Source organism: Zingiber officinale, chromosome 2A (genome assembly GCF_018446385.1).
Source record: "Zingiber officinale cultivar Zhangliang chromosome 2A, Zo_v1.1, whole genome shotgun sequence".
In the NCBI taxonomy this organism is placed as follows: domain Eukaryota; kingdom Viridiplantae; phylum Streptophyta; class Magnoliopsida; order Zingiberales; family Zingiberaceae; genus Zingiber; species Zingiber officinale.
In genome coordinates this window covers 1,895,358-1,916,586 of record NC_055988.1, presented here as the reverse complement: position 1 = coordinate 1,916,586, position 21,229 = coordinate 1,895,358, and the positions used below count along the sequence as shown (strand labels likewise).

Genomic DNA, 21,229 nt, shown 5'->3' with positions numbered 1-21,229 from the left:
TTGCTTGCTCTATAAATATACGCAGCGCGATGAACAAGGCGAGAAGTAGGCCGACCGAAAGAAGCCGGTTGTCCGGTCCACCTGGAGATTATCCATATACATCAGCTTTTCGTGCGGACTCATCCGGGCCGTTAAACACCCGATCGGACGGACGGGGAAGAGGCTGCGGCTTCGGATCAGATGGCTAGGTCGGTGCGGTGAGAAATGCAACGTGCCCACTTGCTAAAATAAGCCAGCGGATCATTTTTATAATCTAAAAAATCATTATTATTAACATAATGATCCCAATTAATGGGAACTAATCTTTGACAATTAATGGGAACTTGAAATGAAATGGATTATTATTTTTTAAAATATTAGAGAAAAGGTAATATGGTTCATCTTAAGCGACTCTAATGTGATATTTTTTATATTCACTTTGAATTGACCTCAAATTTATTGTGCAGATATCAAGCATCCAATCCGTGAGACTATTATTTTTTAGCATATTGACCATGAGGTTGGGTGAGAATAAATAATAACATTAAACTTCATGTAAATTTAAGATTTGATAATTGATTGAATCGCGTGAAAAAATTTTACTATTATATATTTTATTGTCTCTGGGACATGATTAAATTGGTTAGTACAGGATAAAATTATTATAATATATAAAGATTTGAATTTTGGTAAAATCAAGAAAAAAAATTCTTTTATGATCTAGCTTCTCAATTTACCTCTTCAAATGATCATAAAAAACTGGTTGAGTGGGGGTTGTTAGAGTGGTAGATTTAATATTTTATTTTATTTTTACTTGCCCTTATGACATAACTGAGTTGATTATCACATGACAAGTTTGCAGAATTGAGCAAGAGTCTAATCCCAGTAAAAATTAAGGAATTATCACCCCATGAGGTGCCCAGTTGGTTTTCACATTGACGGATTTCACTTTTTGTAGAATCTTGTTTTGTAGAACTATTACACATTTTACATCCTCACGGGATGCTCAGTTGACTAGAGAGTGACAGTTTTACTATAATGGGACAAGGGGTTAATTATTGGTGGGCGTATGCCCTCGAGGGGGAAAAACCCTCTCACCTTGTAGTCACTTGGTGGTCGGCTATAAGTTGACATCGTGATTTATCTCTCTTCACATAACCTGAAGGCGGGCTGTGAGGTGCGTCTGAGTTGAGCGTAATCACCTTTTGTTATAACTATTACACATTTTATTGTCCCCACTGGGTACCCAGCTGGCTAAAGGGAGTAAGTTTTGCTACAATGAGACAATAGGTCAACTATCAACGAGCACATGACCTCGAGGGGAAAAAAAACTTCTCTCGCCCTCTAACCATCTCCCTTCACATAACCTAAGGGCTGGTTGTGAGGGGTGCATGGTGCATACCCTCTAAAAAAACTTCTCTCATCATCTAGTCACTTGTCGGTCAACTATAAGCTGACGTCATGATTTACTTCTGATTCGGCGATAGAGGGAGGTCTACCTGACACAGAGTCAACTATCAGGGTGGAGGTTAAAGTCAAGGTGGTCAACACCCGGGTATCAAAGGGTCGAATGGAGGACAATTGCAATGGCCGATCGAACAGTCAGGGCCCGACCGAAGGGAGACATATCTAAGCAGACCTCCAACCCAGCTCAAGATGATGTGTAAACATAGCCGACTCTCAATACGGAGTAGTAGAACGTCGAGGGAGATCGGATAGCTGGTCCGAACGAGGGAGGACATGTTACTACACAGTCATCGCACGGAAGAACAACTGAGGTCGCCAGAGCAGAGGGCTCTCGGTCGAGCTGCTATCCCGCTCGGCCAAGCAGCAGAACCTGGCCGTGGACGGAGCGGGGTCCCAGCCGAGCGGCTACCCTGCACGGAATGCAAAATGGCCACTGTAGTATCTCTCGACATCCTTTTGAAAGGTAGTGCTGCTAACACGAGGCATGGTCGACAAACGGATCGTACAGCGGAAGGTTCTACTATCTCGTCAGGGATATGCATGTCTTGTTAAAGTATGTTGTTAGAGGTACTTTGCCGACAGGTCCTTTCATATGACATATTGGAGAGCGTGCACATGCCTCAAGAAACGCACACATCGTCCACCAGGGCTTTATATAAAGGGAGGTTCATCACCAGCGGAGGTACGCGTTATTACTGTTTGGTGCTAGTTTTACTGTTGCTCCACTTCTTCTCCACTTCCGATGATTGACTTGAGCATCGAAGAGCCAACGTCGGGAACCCCTTTGTTGGTCCCAGTGGTTGTTTTGATGTGATCAACCAAGTTAGGTTAGACCCTGTTTGGTTTTGATCCCTGTGTCTAAATGTGCAGAAGCTTAGGAGCGCAGGAAGTCGAGCGGAAGACGTAGCTAGCGAGAAGGACGACACGGGAAGGAGGCCAACGGGCTCGATGCGTCTGAAGGACGAAAGAGCTGCGGAAGAATACACCGGTGGACGAGAAGAACGTGTGCGACGTTTAAGGGGCGAGAAGCCGTGACGGAAGCCTGCTCGAGGAGAAGGCCGGGAATTGGGTTCGAGTGAACTCTATTTCGATTGGCCGCAATCACCCAAGCAATTGAGACTTTGGAAGCTGAAAAGGATAAAAAAAGAAGCTGGAGTTATTTATACCTTGCAGCATTGAGGGCACCCTCATGGCGTTGAGGGTGCCCTCCATGGCGTTGAGGACGCCCTCAACCCAGCCTTTGTGACCGTTGGCATGCGGATAAAGTTTTATCTGCTTATCTCCTTGGAGGCGCCCTCAACCCCTTTGGAGGTCCCCTCAAGACTTGAGATAGTATTTTTAGGAGCTATACAAAGGTTCATGGAGCTAAGAAATAATCATTCAATTCAGTATTTAATTCCTAGTAACTCTTAGAATTTTCTTAGTGTGTACAAGGCTTCTACGCATACAGTGAACGAGATATTTCTAGTGGAGTTTTTCAACTGCCTTGAATTAACAACCACCTAGGTTGTACCAAGTTAAATTTCTTGTCTCTTCTTTTCTGTTATTTTATTTTATTATTGTTGTTGTTTTAGAATTGAAAGCACGAGGAGGGTTTTTCTTTTTGCAGACAATTCGTCATTCCCTCTTGTCGGCCCCGCTGCACCAACATTCTTCTCTTGCTCGACACTGACATTACTTGTTTTGCAGAGTTATAGTCAGTCAGCGAAGCCGTCACATCCCTAGTTTTCCACCTTCCCGCTTTCGGACAGGATCAACTTCCCTTCACATAACTTAGGAACTGGCTATAAGGGGCGCTTAGGGTGAGGATAATCACTTTTTTGCCGCAACCATTACACATTTTACGTCCCAAGGCATAGCCGAGTCGATCACCACCTGGTAGGTTTGCAAAATTGTTGATTCCCCACAAAATCGGTGGAAATACTTTCCATGTGATAACTTCTTTGATTTTCTGATTTACTCTTTCTAATGATGTGAGATGATGGAAGGAGATGGGAGATTATTAGGATAATAGATTTCATCTTTTTAGAAAACTATTACATATTTTACGCTTTATGTTTAAGAGATATTTGACCATCTGACCCTATGTAATGGGTCATTATGTTAGTCGAAGTCTCCGTAATTTATCTCCCTTATACATTTTTGAAAAGACCAACTATTATCAACTTTACATAATCAAATTTTAAAATATCTAAATTTCATAATATATTCATAAAATACTTCTCTTTATTGTTAAAATCCATCGTCCCTTTCGTCATAAACTAATTGAATTAACTGATGAACATAAATTATTTTAAATTAAAATGATTGTAATCTTAAAAATCTATATTTTATGCTATTAGAATTCAATAGCCTAAATTGAAATTTTTTAAGATTAAAAGTCTATATTTATGCTTCGGATTCAAGTCATAAGTACATTAAAAAGACAGAAAAAGGAGGGGTCTTTCGAATACACAAGGCAATTTAGAAAATGAATAATAATGGAACTTACTCATGTTATGATTTTTAACTTTTGGGGTTAAATGATGATAGCGAACACAAAAAAAAGTTGGTTTGAATAGACATTGTCAATATCATAATTATGAGTCATGTCGGAGAATAGTACTTGTGTTATCTTTTATTTTAGGAAAAACAAAAAAAAGAATTTCCCTTGTCAATTATTTTTATTAAAACAATATAATATTTTTAATTTAATATATTTTTAATTTTAAAAATATTCTAATTTTTAATACTATTATACAAACACTTGATTAGTATTAATAATATTTTATTTTTTATAAATATTAATTAGCATTATATTATAATCATTATGAATTTTAATTTTTACAATATAATTTATTTCTAATCAATATTATATTATAATAATTTTTTTTATAATATTATATTAATGCACAACGAACGGTTGTGACAACATTTATTTAGGAAACTCTAATTTTTTATTTTCCTTTCTAATCTATATCTAACAACTATATTCTCTTTCCTTGATAGCACATAAGGTAATGATATTTCTAGAAATCAATATTAAGATGGCACTAGTGGAGTTGGTACCACTTTAATACCATCTTACATATAATCAAAGGTAGATCCGCTACTTAACAGTTCCCTTAGTGTCGGCCCCACGGATATATTTTAATATTGATTTCTATAAATATCATTACCTTATATGCTACCAAGGCAAGAGAATATAGTTATTACATATAGATTAAAAAGTAAAATAAGAAATTAGAGTTTCCTAAATAAATGTTGTCACCCGTTCGTTGTGCATTAATATAATATTATCAAAAAAATATTATAATACAATATTGATTAGAAATAAATTATATATATCTTACATATAATCAAAGGAGAGAATAAAGTTATCCCCTCGAGATGGTCTAGTAGTTAGCATATGAAGTGTTGTCATCATGAGGCCTGAAATCTGAATCTCGACAAAGCCGAGGTAAATGTCTACCTTAGAGGTCTACCTTTCAAAATATTTATTCATATTGAGATTCAAACTTTGATTTTCTTATTTGTTCTCCTAAATATTTTATCACTATATTTTTTTAGTTGGCACCAGATATCCAAACCTTTGGCTCTACTAATCTTAGGAGTAACCAATCCGATTATATAGAAATTTTTCACTGACCACCTAAATAAATCGTAAAAATATACATAAAAACCAATCCTAATACATTATTGAAGAGTCTAACCATGACTATATGTCTGGGGCGATTTTTTCACTATATCACCCCTAGGCACAGGGGTGAAAATGAGTCAAGCCGCTCGTGAGTTATTCGAAGCTCGATTCGATAAAAGCTCATTTGAGCTCGTTTAATGAGGCTCGTTAAGATAAACAAACCAAACTCAAGCTTCACAATATTCGGCTCGTTAGCTCGTGAACATGTTCGTTAAGCTCATAAATCAACTTTTAAATAAAAATAATAATAATTTTATATTGAATTTATAGATTTTACACTCTACTTATGAAAAACATAGATAAATATATTAAATTTATTTATTAGAAAAAAATTATAAATTTTAACAAGAATATTATAATTTTTTTAAAATATATAATTTAATTTTTAATAAATATTTAAATTTATAATTTATATTTATTAAACTTGTTTAGGCTCAATAAAAGTTCGAATAAGCTCGTGAGTCATGAATATATTCGTTAAATAAGGCTCGAGCTCAGCTCGATTATAAACGAACCAAACTCAAACATCAAAGAGTTCAGCTCGACTCGGTTCAATTGCACTCCTACCTAGGCAAGGAGGATTATATTGTATCCATTATATTACATGATTGATCACTTATAATATAACATTTTTAAGTATTATTTTAATAATAAATAAAAAATAGATATTTTTTACAATTCTAATATAAAAAACATCTCTCTCTTTGTTTTTTTACCATTTAATTTTACTTTATTCTTCCAAATTACCACGAGGAACATGCACGGTAGTGAATTTGGCAAGGTTTAATTGTTTTGTGGAGGACCAGGGAAGGAATGCGACGGATGCAGGACAGCTTGCCCCCACAATAAATAAAATACTCACCAACTTGCCTTATCGAAATCAAGTTCGAGGAGAATCTTTACCAATTGCACCCACAAAATTCAGGAAATACAATGAAATCTATTGCCGGGAACAATTCAAAGTAAAATTGTTTTTTATCTAAATTTAAAGGCTAAATTGTAAAGTTTCATATTCTTCTCCTTATCGAGGGGAGCATTATTGAGTGAGGTAGGGCGAACTTAATAGTTCTCTCTTTGGCGGTAGTTGAGGATGTGCCTACGTTGTCACCTACAATGCAATGGAGCTTGATAATAAGAGGATCGAGGAATAAGAGGCTTGCGCCGAGAAGAAATATGACAACATTTAATATAAAATAAATAGGGGCGTCCCATTCTAATTAATCTTCAACCATTTAATGTATATTGGAGCAAAAGTAAAATTATAAAACATATTTTATCCTTATCCTCCCTTCAAACACTTAACTCGTGTAAATATAGTCTATCTATCTATAAGGACATACAATTTAAGTATTATAAAATATTGAACTAGATAATATTAAATTTAGAATTATCGGTCTGATCCTATCCACCATCAGAGTAAATTAAAAAGTATTCACAATGGGAGGTTCAGAAGCCCAACATCCATCCAATGGTCATGCACCCCATTTGTAGAAAAAAATTGATATAAATAGATCATAGTTAGAGATCGATATGTGGATACTTAGATGACAACTTGATGCTTTTCCACTATACCGTAGCCCCGAAGGAAAAAAATTTAAGTATTTATATCTAGAGAGAAATGATATCTTAAACACCCTTATCTACACACTCTTGAGCGACCCTCACAGGTCCAGGCGGCAAAATGTCCGTTTGACGTCTCGATTCACACTAGGAATATATATATCAGTCTGGTCCCACCAACCATCAGAGTAAATCGGGAAAGCGTTCACGGTGAGAAACTCAGAAGCCCAACATTCATCCCGTAGTTGTGCACCCCATTTGTAAAAAAAAAATTCATATAAATGTGTGATAACTAGAGATCGATCTGTGAGTACTTAGATGATAATTTGACGCTTTTACACTATACCGTAGTCCTGAAGGAAAAAATTTAAGTATATATATATATAAAATGATATATATAAAGACCAATGATTATTTAACACCATTACCTTATACACTCCTGAGCGATCCTCATAGATCCGAGCGCCCGAATGTCCATTTGGCGTCTCGATTCACACCAGGATATATTTACACATTCTTAGACAACCCTCATAGGCTTGGGTGCTCAAATGCTCGTCCGGATGTTCCGATTCAGTGAATAACGACCCTTCTAATATCGACTCTATGAATATGAATGGAAGTAAATATAGATACATAAACGTTAAGTGCACGATAGAATAAATCTCATATTGTCAATTTCTGAAAATCGATCTCTGATTATTATGTCAAAGATATCATACGTTTATCATGCGTGTTACATCCGGGGGCCAATAGAATAAATCTAAAAGTATAATTATCTCGTGTCCTAATAATTACATTCCATGTTTATCATTTTACTGAAAGAAAATACTCTATAATATGCTATAAACTATAATTGTAAACCAGATGATGAGTGTTTGAGAACGGCTGAAATGCCATTGCTGTTCACTGTAGCCCATAGCAACTATAATATATTCCGTAGACAATAACAACTATAATATAATTAATATAGAACACAAAGTGATAAAAATCAAATTCTGCTATATAGATTATATAGTTTTGTAAATATAGTAGCAATACAATTATTATGGCTATTATTAGTCAATTTTATTTTCAAATAAAATAACAAATAAATTCGAAGCACAACAGACCGACTTCCAAAATACTAATCTTTAGTAGGATTCGAATTGTCCTCCAGATAATGGTATCGTGATAAAATATTCAAATTATCATTTAAATATTTATGATTCGAACCTCAGCTACAACATATTTATACAGTTCAGATCCTTTGTCCTCATTTTTTCCTGTCTCCGTGTCCCATTGTCGATCGGACGGATCAGATTAAATCTCAAGGTATCATGACATCTTTAATATATGTGTAGTATCCTCGTGATGTGCAAAACATCCTTGAGATTTAATCTGATCCGTCTGATCGACAATGGGACACCGGGACAAGAAAAAATGAGGACAGAGGATCTGAACTCGTATTTATAGGAATTTTCTTCCAAATAGGAGGCGTAACCAAAGAATGCTGGATTTTTGGATTTACCGTCGCGTGTGTTTTCCGATTTACCTTGATGATAGATAGAAAACTTCCGTGAGGTCAAATCAATCACTCTAGAAATAATCAATAAGACTAACTGAGATTATTTTTTTAATTAAGATTCGAATTCAAATTTTCTTATTTTAATACTACACCACACTCATTAATAGTTATTATTTGATTCTTTACTATAGTTAAGAGATTCAACTAAAATCACTTAAGAAAAATAATAATAATCTCAGTTAGTCTGATTAATTATTATTGGAGGTGATTCGTTCAGTTTCATGAAAATTTTTCATTAGTCATTAGGCTCAGGAAGCGCACGCAACGACCAACCTAAAAGTCCAGCATCATTTGATCACATCCTCCATTTTGAAAAAAAAAATTATTATAAATGCGTCGTAGATAGACTTTGAATCACGAATATCTAAATGATAACATAAATATTTATCACAGTACTATTCTATTGACCCCGGAGAAGGTCATTATCAAAGTTGTGCAAGTGATTAGGTTACTTCTCAAATTAGAATTACGTATAAAAACGATATTCAAAACTTAAAAGTCAATTCTAAAATTATAAAAACATCATAAAATTATTATTATTATTATCCATTAATTATTATTTGATGGGCCTACTTTCCTCATACGGTGACCTCTTTTTCTCCCAACCTTAAAGGCCTCACAATCCGCTCCTCGTATCCACGATCCGACTTTCCGGTTTTGGCCGTTCGGTGACGACCGGCTGCAGCCGGTGGCCGGCGGGCACCGGCGGGTCGTTTTCAGCCGACGGTGCGGAGGCGGGGCCCGGCGCGCCAACCAATCAGCGACAACGGCCCCTTCCCGACCAATTAATTAATAAATTAACTTCGTCTTTTTTTGCTTTTTTATTTTAAGAAAATAAAAGTCCTAAAGTTGTGGATGTGGCCTGTCTTTTGCTCCCTCCACAAGAAAAATATAAACAAATGTGAAATATCAAATCGAGTTGATGCCGTCAATTATTGTTTGTAAAATTTCATTTTACTCCTACGAGTTCACATAATTTGAAGTGTGTAGGTATATATGTATGTTTCTTGAATTAAAGGATGCTATTTTTTTACATAGTTGGTCTATTAATTTAATAGGCATAGATGATTAATTTAATAGAATTAAATAAATATAATAAATATCAATTTACATAGACTTGTAAATTTTGTAAGCTTACAACCAAAAAAGAGTGCACAATTTTTTTTTTATTTATCTAAATTATGAGGCCCAAATCATGATGAGTTGATAGATCTATTAGCCTTGACAATGGGCCTGGCCTTATTCAAGCCCAACAAGATATGTAAAAAAAAAATCAAATCAAATTAAATTTAGGTTATGTTTAATTGGAAGTATTGCCACCATGAGGTATGAGGTTCGAAATACCTCCCTTATGTGCTAGTAATTATTCCAAAGGCTAGTAGTCATCCGTGATTTACCTCCTCTGTGTTGACCCTGGGACGGGTTGGCGGGGGCGAGCATATTCACCTTTTTGCCACCATGTTTAATTAGAGGTAATACAATCAAACTTGTAATGTAATTGGGCTTAGAATGTAATCTTATAATTCAGATTATAAAATTTTATTACCTTTTATAATTCAGAACTTTAAAATTATACCAAATTAAATAATTAATCTTGTAATATAATATTTTTTACATTAAAAGGTTGATTACCACTCACCAAACAAATACAAAATTTCTCACATAAAACTGAAACAAAAATAATAACAAAAAAACTCTTAGATCAGCACATCAATGCTATGATGCAATGGTAAACAATGGAAGAATAAGCTCCTAAGTAATGAGCATTCGAATTTCATCTAAGACATGTTACACATGAGAAATTTAAAATCTCACTTAAGGTATTACATGTAAGGAGTTTGAATTATTTATGACATTGCGCTGTCCACCATAATTTTACGCTGTCCACCATAATTTTGAATTATTTATGACATTGCGCTGTCCACCATAATTCATCTACGCTTCCCGATTTACCTTAATCATCAATAAATTTTTTTTACAAAACCAGATCAATTATCTTTAAAATTAATTGGAAAATATTAGCATAATACCGTTACCGGATACTTACCCAAAAAAACATAAAAGTGTGGGAAGACATTATTTAAGATAGAATGCCATTTCAATTGACACTCAGTTGTGGCAATTGGGAGAGTGAGCCATATGACATTCCAATACAATAAATTTTGAATATTAAATCCAAATGATACCAATAGTTCTCCCCAAAGTTGCACAACATTCCTAGACATGAACTGACTGATAACAAGCTGATGTACATTTGCTCACCAGTTACTCTTTTTCATGAACAAAATCATCAAAATTTTAAGCAAAAGCAAGGAACTAACGTAGCTGCGGCAGATTAAATGAAAGGCTAGAATCAGCATCTTGTTGAGGGTTGATCCTGGTGTCTACAAAATCTATGCCCAAAAAATCAACAGATTGCGTGTTCGCGGGAGCTTGCTCCATCGTAATGGCCTCTTGGATCTCCTTAAGCACTTCAGACATGAACGGCCTGTTCCTCATTTCGCGGTTGACACATCTCACTGCCACATCGGCGATCTTCCACATGGACTGGATGTCCTGGCAGCCATTGCAAATGGAAGGATCAATTATAGCTTCAATATTTCCGTTCTCGCAATGAAACCTTGCCTGCACAAACAGCTTACACTGAGACAATCCCGGTAGAATCAACGTTTCCATTGCAAGATGACTAGGAACATGAATTCACCTTGAATGGGAGCATGATGTGGTCTAGTTTAAGATAAATGCGAGAAAACAAAGTGAAATTTATGTTTTAGCTGTGAGAGGCAAGCAAAACTAACCCACTGGCATATGCTGCGGAATCGGTCTCCGAAATTTGTATTAGATATTGGCTCTCTACCAGAAATAAGCTCCAAAAGAATAACGCCAAAACTGTATACATCACTCTTCACTGTTAATTGCTGCGAAGTGTAATACCTGCATTATGGTAAGCCATCATATTTGATTCAGTGATTAGATGGAAAAAAGGAGTGAAGTTTCTAGATAAAGAAACCAGTTTTTGAGTTGGATAGGTTAATTAGGCAGGCGTAACATACTCAGGGTCCAAGTAGCCCAACGTTCCTCGAACAACACTTGAGATGTGGGATTCATCCACAGCAGGTTTCGAGAGACCAAAATCTGAGACTTTTGCCCTCATTTGCTTGTCTAGAAGAATGTTACTGGTCTTGAGATCCCTATGGATGATGGTTGGAGAGCAGCCAGTATGGAGATACTCGATGCCTGGTATTCGATATAGATTCTGTCGTCATTGTTCTATGGATCATAAACAACAGGAAGATTAGTATTTCTGTAGCCGAACCTTTTGCAGCATCTTCGGCAATCTCAAGACGCTTTATCCAACTGATGGGACTTTCCTGAGACAAGGAGCCTGCAAATACCCAGAACCAACTAATTACTCTTAACTTAGATAAGTGTGAAACATAACAGAATGATGCTTACCATGAAGATGCTCTTTCAGTGTTCCATTATGCATAAACTCATATACAAGAATGCTTTTGCCTTCTTGCTGGCAGTAACCGAGAAATTCAACCAGATTTCTGTGATGTATTCTTGAAAGTAGAGAAACCTGGAACAAATTTTATTGGTAAAAATGGTGCAATAATAACTTAGTGCAATCCTTCAGCAAGCTACCATAAACACACTTTATGAAGAACCTTAAGCATATCTTTTTGGTTTGGCTAAGCAATCATCTAAGCAATTAAGAGTAACCCTTTTACAGAAACTTTTCCAGGGCTACGTAAAGGGCTACCTCACTTGAGAACTGTCTGTTTCCCTGACAAGAATCATTGGTTTGAACTTTGACAGCAATTTCTTTTCCGTTTTTCAACTTTCCATAATACACTGTCCCATAGCCCCCAGAACCAACTTTTTTAGCAAAGTTTTCTGTGGCATCATTGATTTCAGATAACCAATATCTATGTGCTGTTTCAATGCCAAATCCTCCGAAAGAAGCACTCGACTCTTGGAATGGTTGGGGAGGTGGAAGATCATCTGCAAATGAAAACACAATATCTTTAATTCATATACATGTTTCAGACAAAAGTTAGTCAGTTGTATTGAGTCGTACCTACCTTCTCTTGAAAATAGTCTAAGTTTCTTGGATGCAATTAAGTAGGTGAATACAGTTGCAAGTAGTACAGAGAATCCGATAACACAAAAAATGACAATTATGGTGCGCTTCTTGCTACTGCATCCCCCATCTAGATACGGATTTCCATAGTAACTGAACAAACATGTCAAGCAAAAAAAAACACTTATTTGTTAATGGCATCTTAGAATAGATAGACAAAAATCTCGAGCAGACTTCATTACGAGAAAGCTTATCTTTTTAATGGAATCCAAAAAAGAACCACTAATTTTCAATTCCATGTCGAACAGGATACACGTGTTACGGTTGGAAAATTTTTTGTTATATGCATATCTTTTACATATGATAAAACTATAGGTGAGACCTTCTATGATAAACAAACTTGATTCATACTATGGGTGGGCAAATGCACTACAGTATAAGTTGGATAAACAAACTTGATTCATGTTGCATAGTTAATACTATGAAATAAATACCATATCTCTTTCAGTTGTTCAAAATGTAATCCTTCAGCTATTCCGTAGAAAATGCTCAGAAAAATAAACCATAATATACTCAAAGGTGAATTCAACCAATGACAACCTATAAACTGTTCCAACAGTCCACTTAATAGCAATAAGTAAGTATATGAAGTGAAACACAATGTGAAAGACTAGATAGCTTGTTTTGTTGATCACCAAGAACAATCATGATTAGGCCAGTCTAAATTCTGTTCTTATGTTATTGCACTTGGGGATACGCCTCAAAATAGCATACCCAAGTTTGATAATTGTAATTTCATTGGAAAGTAGGACTTAAAGAAATATTCAACACAATCTAATAAGAAATACCCACGTGAAAACTATATTTTTGCCAAGAAGATGACCAGGTACTGTTCCGGACAGCATATTGTTCTGCACATACCTGCAAGCTCAATAGTTACTTCATGCTGGAGTTGGTGCTAGACAAAGCCAAACGTTAAAAGATAACAAATTTGGGCAAACATTGATGTTCATTAAATGACAATATAATGGCAAGAAAGGGCATACAGTTCTTGTAAATTTGGTAGGCCATCCAAAAATGATAGATCACCAGTTAACTTATTGTTCTCAAGGTGACTGCAAAAAAACAATTCAAAAAGTCTAGCGAATGATTAAGCGTTTGATATATAAACCAACAATATTTATATATTACATGTTTCTGAGACTTAAGCATGCACCGAGATCAGGTATATGGCCACTAAGCACGTTTCCATCAAGCCATCTGAAATATTTGAATTTGACACAGTGACAAGGAATCATTAAATCCATCAACAGTCGTGCCTTATGAAATAAATTGACTTGGAACAGAAGTAGATTCTAACTTACAATTCGACTAGGCCAGTTAAACTAGCAAGCTCTGCAGGTATATTCCCCGTCAAATTTCTCCCTGATAGTCTACTGTTCATTATACGAATCTATTCATTAGTTCATGCCGAGAGAAGATAGCTAAAATTTGTAAATTAGCAACAATTCATAGGTCAGTTAGAGAAACTGGAAATCATGCATGGTAGCATGGGAAAGCAAAGCAAACGTGACAAAGACCAATGAGAGTTAGAGAAGCATTCAGTACATTGAAACAATTTGTGGTTGCGGATCTGAATTACATTGAACCCATGACCATGGAGCTGGTAAGCATGGATCTCCACCTTCTTGTGCCCAAACTTCTTTTGGATAATGTGATACAAAGCTTTCCATGGTCAGTGCTGAAGAGAAAAGAGGTATAAAGGATACACCCTAAAGAAAACAGTGTTGCTCTAGATTACCAAATGAACAAGACATTTCTTTACTTACCGTCTAGGGATCCATAATTTATCTCCATATACTTGTATATCTCAAAAGCATTTAAGATAGGTCCCTTGGATGAATCATTTGTTTTCTTAAAAGCAAAAGACAAGACAAAAGGGAGACTTATATTATATGATCCCGGTTCATATAGCCTATACTTCCGTTGGGCATTTTCTTCGACATTTACAATGAGACGCGTAAGTTCCTTGTTCCCCGGAAGCACCAACCTGAATTTCCTGATTTCATCTGGTTTCAAATCTTCAATTTCTGCAAAATAACAAAACGCCCAACCATTCCCCGGAAACCCATTCAGGTTAAGACGATAATTTAAGCCTCCATTTTGACCCACTACTGCAGTCTGCATCACCTTGGATGGAGGTCTTTCATCACTATTAACATCTATAGGCACAGTGGTTGATATTCTTTGAGTTCCAGCAGCAACATCAACAAGGTAGTTCGCCCTCTTCAAAGAATCAGATTCCCATATTCGATCATATGGATCATCAGGATACCTGCAAGAACAACAAAGTTACCATGTAGACCTCAACAATTATTCAATGCTAGAAAGTATGCACCACTATGACACTTGGTATTTGTACCAGAATGGAGGTACAGTGAACTGCAATGTCCTTGGTAAATAAGTGATAATTCCACTTAATTTTAATCTGTTTAGTTTGTGCTCTGCCACTAAGAGGGTGTTCCAATAGATGAGGCATCTTCTGATCACAGATTTAGGATCATTTGGATGTGCATAAAGCTATCTCCTTCCAAAGTTCGAGGTCATAGTGAAACAATGTTAATTATTTTTACAATTTGCCCTGCAAAAATGCATGGTTTCATGACAGCAAAACATTTCACAGCAATGCAGGATTGGAAGTGTGAGTTCTCAATGGCAATTGAACCTTATTGTGGCAAGACCATTAGTCAAACTAGGATCTAACTAAACTAACAGGCAGACCTTATTGAGTCCTTCCTTTTCTCCAGCTACTATTTGTATTTCCTCACATAATATTCTTGGTGTATTCCTAGTCGGCTAGACCTCTTTTGGGATTTGAGGGGATTCAATATGACTTTATGGAAATCCGAAGATTCAATTATGCTTAATGTTTGAGAGTGCATAAAATTTGTGTAAAAATTCACAAAGTAGCTCCTTACATGAATCGGTACCAGTAAAAAAAATAACGCCACATAAACATTAGTGATAATTCAAGATACAGTTCTCCATCAACACCGAAATTATATTTATAAATCTGTCCAACTTTAGATTATCATAAATAATTTCTTGGAAAAAAAATACCTGACAGATTCATTAGTCTCAGCACCGAAATTTATTCTCGCAGATAGACTCAAGAAGAACTGAGTCTCAAAATCCGTGTGGTACAATGATCCATTAAACTGTCGAAGTTCGATGGTGGAAATAAATGGTTCCCCAGTTGTAGCATTAGATACACATATGCTAATTGCTGGAGCAGTAGCAAGGATAACAGCCTCGTGTGTCACAATGGTATTTGCATCATAGATGACAATGGTTGTCCAATGACTTGCTCCAATTGAGATGTCAAATTTCGGATAGACATTACTCTCATCAAAATTCCCATACAAGAAGCTTGTTCGCACAAGGTAGCGTGTCCTGACTGTAACATTGAATGTGTAACAGTATTTTCGATTATCTGCAGGAAAGTAGCGCGCTGTCATGTATTGTTTCCGGTTCTCATTTGGAGCTGATATTCTAGCTGTTTTGCCATATACAAATTGACTATCTGGTGTCCACTCCAGTCCAAGCTCATCTGTATATGATTCATTGCCTCCACAATCTACACTAACAAAACCTGCGTTGCCAGAAATATCAATAATTAGTGCACTTTCACTTCTAAACAAGTGACAAGTGTAAAATGTGAGAATTTTACTCATCAAAACAATCTACAACCACAAATTTACGAATCTTAATCTTCTAGCTAAAATCTCAGCAAGAAGGGGCATTCAACACAGAAAATTTGACTCAAACAAGAAAGGGGATGATAACAAAAGACTAAGTCACTTGCTACTGTGGTAGAAATTATCGTCAAACTGACCAACACAAACAAAAGCAAACTCACAGCCCCAACAGGCACGGAAGCAGTAAAAAAACAAGCACAATCAGTTCCACATTTTAAGCTTGATGATCCAACACACAGTCCCATATACTATCTTGCAAGTACAGAATCATGTAAAATATCTAATGATGATATTTCTAGAACAGCTTAATGTACTACATTCCAGTGAAAAAGGGAACCATTTATCACGAGTTCAACTACTAGTGTTCATGGATTTCCCGTTGATTACAGGCTTCTCGTTTCGATTAATAAGACGATTTAGCGTACATTTCCCAATTAGAATTGAATAATCCAACAATTAGGTAAATTCAAGTGGAAAAGTTTGATTTCAGCTGATCCCTAATTACAGTTTACCTAGAACTAAAATCCACAAAACAACGAAAAAGCAACTTTAAAACCAAGAAACGTGCTTAAAAATTCAAAATAAAAGTCCATACACAACAAAGGAAGCTTGGAGGAGAAGACAAACCTGGCATTTGAGCTCTGCAGAGAGAGAAGAGGAAGAGCAACAGGAGCACAAGCGCCGCCATTCGGAGGGATCGTGGAGCGAACGGATGATCAAGATGGCGTCGATCCCAACAATTTCGCGAAATACTTGGAAGCGAAGGAAATGGAGGGGAGGCGAGCGCGTAGATCGGTCTGTAAAGTGGAGGAGGACGAGGTGGGGGGAGAGAAGAACGGCTCGCTCTGCTGCTTCGTAGCTTTACAGTGAGGACACGTGAGAGGGCGTTGGCATTGCGGTGTGTTGGTTTATTGGGACCGGCGGTGACCGGATCAGATTCGCTTTGACGACGGTCCTCCCGTTTCTACTGACTCGGACACTCGGTGATTCGGCAGCGCGATTCGCTCCCGTCACTGCGAGTGAGTTTAGTCGATGCAAGGGCAAAGTGCTAACTGCTAAGTGCGGAGGAAATTTCAAGTCTTTTTTCTTTTCCCTTCGGACAAGATTTCCATATCGCACTTGAAGTTATTAAAAAAAACTAGGGCAATTAAGAGTGAAATATTGTTCATCCCTTTTAAATAAAACAAAAATAATTAAGCCATTTTGACATTACAAACATTTTGGAAATTGACCTCAATTTGCTTGATGCTTGCCATTTTTCAAATCGATTAATTTTAAAAATAATGGATCCGTCCTTATAAATCAAGAAGTACTCATGATTATTTATTCAAACGATCAATGTTCTAAAACTTATGATTCTACTTAAAGAAAATTTCTATAATATATTGTAATTAAAAATTAAACTTTAGATGTCTGATTAACTGAATCTTAGCCATAGATGCATGATCTATAACTTAATCAATGTAATCCACTCAATGTATCCCTCAATATGTCCGACTTAAGGTAAAACTCGAGTCAAGTCAGTCGATTTGAGATGAGACTTGGCTTAAGCTAGTCGACTCATATTTGAACTCAGGTCCAGACAGTTAGCTCTTGATTGAGCTCAACTCGAGTCATGTGCCTAACCCACTAGAATTCAAAAGACACGGTAGTTATTGAGAAGACACTAGTTGTAAAAAGGGTGTGTAGAATCGTACAAGTTAAGAGAGAAGGATGTAAATCTCGATCATTTTAAAATATTTTCTTTTTCATCTCATTTTATAAAACTGAATCAAAGTAATAGCAACGGAATAAAAGAGAAGTAAAACTCAATCGATTTTATTTGGTTCATAGTCCAACGACTACTACTCCAAGATTTGCGATCTTTGATCACTTCCAATAGACAATCTAATATAGTTCTTTTGAAAAATAGATTCGTGTCGTGAAAGGTTGAGCCTAAGGGCATCTGCAGTGGGAGATTTATAACATGCAATTTATGCTATAAATCTCTTAATATAAACCCCTCCTCCACTATATAGGTGGGGTTTATAATTTTTTTTATAAACCTGTATCAAAATCTTAGGACCAGGTTTATAAAAAAATAGTAGAGAGAGAATACAGAGAGAATTTTAAAATAAGTGGAATTTTTAAAAGATAGAGGTTTTATGATAATAGAGAATGATTTTTAAAAGAAGTAAGGTTTTTAATTTTTGATGTGACAATGATGTTAGAGAGCGTAAACCTCTTAAGAGGTTTACGACTACGGATGCCCTAATTGTTGGAGAATCTCGCGCCATAGAAGTATCAGCACTTGTACGAGTAGTAGCAAAGACAAAATAGAGCACTTGAGAGAATTGATGATCGGCTCGAACCCCGAGACCTTTTACAAGCACTGCTTAGTCGACTGAAAAATCATTCCGTCAATAGAACCTTCCTATCCATCGACTAAACTTTGCGTCTTTCTTTGTTTGCTCTGATATGATCCATTCAGTCCCGTAAGTCACGTTGTTCAGTCAATTGATCTAAGCTATCTGTCGACAGAACCTCTAAACTTCCTTAATTTCCTGCGTGATTCGATTTAATTTGTTGTCGATACCTTTTATGGATCGGTCGACAGTCGACTGATCTCATTGATCTGTCGACGGAACAAGCTATATACCATATTTGCTTTATCGTGATCTAATCTATGTCATGATGGTCGAATCGGTCGACTGAACCCCATGTTCAGTCGACTAAACCCTCAGTCAACTCGAAACTTTGTTTTATTTGTAAAATAAAGTTAGCACGGCAGAATAATAATAGTACTGCAAAACAGAATTAGACAGTAAATAATAAAGATGCATAAGTATGATAGTTAGATTCAATTCTGATGCTCCCAGCACCAATAAGGTGCACGTTATAGAAAGTGGTCGGCAGTTATAATGACAACAATTAAGGAAAGAGATGCGTCAATTACAAAGGTGCGGTCTTCATCTCTTCACTCCTATATAAAGTATTGACAGCAACATTAAAAGGTATGTTAGGAGATTCAGTCCCACTGTTTTTCTCTTCCCTATTGTCTTTTCTCCAACTCTCTTATCGAATTTAACTTGAGTCGTCAGAGTACACCTAACTTCCTTGCTTAGTCTTTCTGGTCTTCGTCACCCGAAGGACTTCATTCGAGTCTCAACGGTACTCTATCAGTAGAAGCCAACTTATAAAGAGCTGATCCAATAGAGGTCCATCCGATAGAAGCCGATGCGTGAGGAATTGACTTGATGTACATCCCATCTGCTTAAAGAGCTAGAACATGGACACGACCATGAGTCACACAACACACTTCCCTTAATATTATACCATTGCTAATTACATACGCAGTTGATTCAATAAATCTTCATATCAATTCTCAGTGGGTGTAAAGTGTTTCATTACGTATAATCTGACCTCCTCCAGTACGATAGATCCCTATATTAAAATAAAATAAAATATCTCTATGATCACTTTTTGTAGTTCAGGGGATGTGTCATTCGTATTTGCGGCCGAATCACGATCGCGATCCGGTCGCAAATGGTCACGATCTTTTTTTGAGTTCACTGTCTGCATCAGGTTATAATTTTTATTCGGGGCAGACGGTCAGAGGCCGCCTGAAGGACATCCTCGCTCGGCGCCCAGTAATCTGGCCACTTATCCATCGCCGGAGGCCTTCGGTCGTCCGCTCCGAACAAAAACTATAATTTGATGGGGACGATGAACTCAAGAAGAGATCGTAACTATTTGTGACCGGATCGCGATCCGATCGTAAATACGAGTGACACACCCCCTAAATCATAAAAAAGTAATCCAAAAAATTTGTACTCTATGATTTCTCTATTTATATCTAATCAGAAAATTTACCACAGTATTAGATGAACGCTATCAGTTCTACTACGATTCCATAGCTACTGCTACTGAACCGCCCATGTGCTATTGTTTACTTCGAAAGATCATAAATACGAATGACACACCCCTTAAATCATAAAAAACTAGTTCAAGAGATCTGTACTCTATAATTTCTCTATCTATATCTAATCAGAAAATTTATGACAGTATTAGATGAACGCTAACAGTTCTACTACTTCCATAGCTACTGCTACTGAACCGCCCATGTGCTATTGTTTACTTCGAAAGACATTTCGTCATCTCCGGCTGTTTGTCGTACTCCTTGATTCTGGAGGTCACCGGAGCAGATTCTCGACCATCCCGGGTCCCTCCCGCCATCACGCTTTTCGAATCGACTTTGTATACCATCACCAGCCAGGTGAACTTACCTACCCATGATTGAAGTGCTTGAAGAGCTCATGATTTTTATTATTTTTTTTTAAAAAATGATTGCCATAAGAGAAAGTACCAGTCGAATATCTTGCATTTCTCTTTTTACATATTTATTCAGAAAAAGGAGTATGAACACTTGCATTCCATTAAGTCCTTGCGATCGTCCATGGCTTCGCCTTTGACAGCTATTCTTCAAATGCATTTAAAAAATTAGGCCTGATTTATATAAATTTAGAATTATACCTTTTTAAAAATGACTTCTATATTTTGTTAGTATCCTTTCCCAATTGTAGTCCAGTAGTCAATTGCCGTTCTAATTGAAATACCTTATGTAGGTTATTATTGTACATTTTTATAAATATTATTGATCATCCTTTTATACAATATTAAGAAAAAGTTAAAAAATTAATACTTGGATGCAACTTTGATTTAAAACTGAATTAAACTGATGTAAATAAATAACTCTGAACTTATTTACAGATTATATATCATTTTTAGATAGTTGATATATATATATATATATATATATATATATATATATATATATATATAATTTTATAAATTTTAGTATTATATTATTCAGTAAATTTCCAATAATTCACGCTAGGCCATGTGAGAAGGACAAGTGTCCCCTCATTTTCAAGAAAAGTACACACCCACTTAGGAGGGAAACAGTGAGAAGTTAATGATGATGTCTTATCATAATGAAATGGAAGTGGAGAGACAATTATTGATATTAGAGTCTTAAATATAATAAAGTTAATGAAAAAATTAACTGTAAATTATCTTTAAATTTCTAATAGTAAATTCAAGTTTGTGTTCAGACGCAAGTCTTTACGGATATTTCTAATGGATATTGATTTATT

The 21,229-nt window shown here is 36.1% G+C and overlaps 1 protein-coding gene across 2 annotated transcripts; it reads right to left on the bottom strand.

The window, feature by feature from the left end:
* Positions 1 to 10,391: 10,391 nt before the first annotated feature.
* Positions 10,392 to 17,051, bottom strand: LOC122040492 (probable LRR receptor-like serine/threonine-protein kinase At1g67720). 2 transcript variants are annotated; one of them, XM_042599826.1, is made up of 15 exons: positions 16,722 to 17,051; positions 15,457 to 15,988; positions 14,166 to 14,671; positions 13,945 to 14,077; positions 13,701 to 13,769; positions 13,528 to 13,596; positions 13,383 to 13,451; positions 13,189 to 13,257; positions 12,338 to 12,489; positions 12,016 to 12,257; positions 11,706 to 11,832; positions 11,566 to 11,634; positions 11,303 to 11,486; positions 11,048 to 11,183; positions 10,392 to 10,874 (listed from the first exon to the last, which is right to left on the bottom strand). In XM_042599826.1, the coding sequence occupies exons 1-15, from the start codon at positions 16,780 to 16,782 to the stop codon at positions 10,566 to 10,568; spliced, it is 2,727 nt and encodes a 908-aa protein (XP_042455760.1). In that variant the 5' UTR covers positions 16,783 to 17,051; the 3' UTR covers positions 10,392 to 10,565. The 2 variants fall into 2 exon arrangements, with proteins under 2 accessions (XP_042455760.1, XP_042455759.1); XM_042599825.1 differs by having other exon boundaries at positions 13,701 to 13,772; positions 16,722 to 17,047.
* Between the last annotated feature and the right edge of the window lie 4,178 nt (positions 17,052 to 21,229).

Excerpts from the sequence above, each read along its gene's own strand:
- LOC122040492 (XM_042599825.1), bottom strand. The coding sequence starts at position 16,782 with ATGGCGGCGCTTGTGCTCCTGTTGCTCTTCCTCTTCTCTCTCTGCAGA. Across the intron at positions 13,452-13,527 it reads TGCTTAAGTCTCAGAAACAT|TCACCTTGAGAACAATAAGT; the intron begins GTAATATATAAA and ends GTTTTTTTGCAG. Across the intron at positions 11,184-11,302 it reads TTGGGCTACTTGGACCCTGA|GTATTACACTTCGCAGCAAT; the intron begins GTATGTTACGCC and ends ACCATAATGCAG.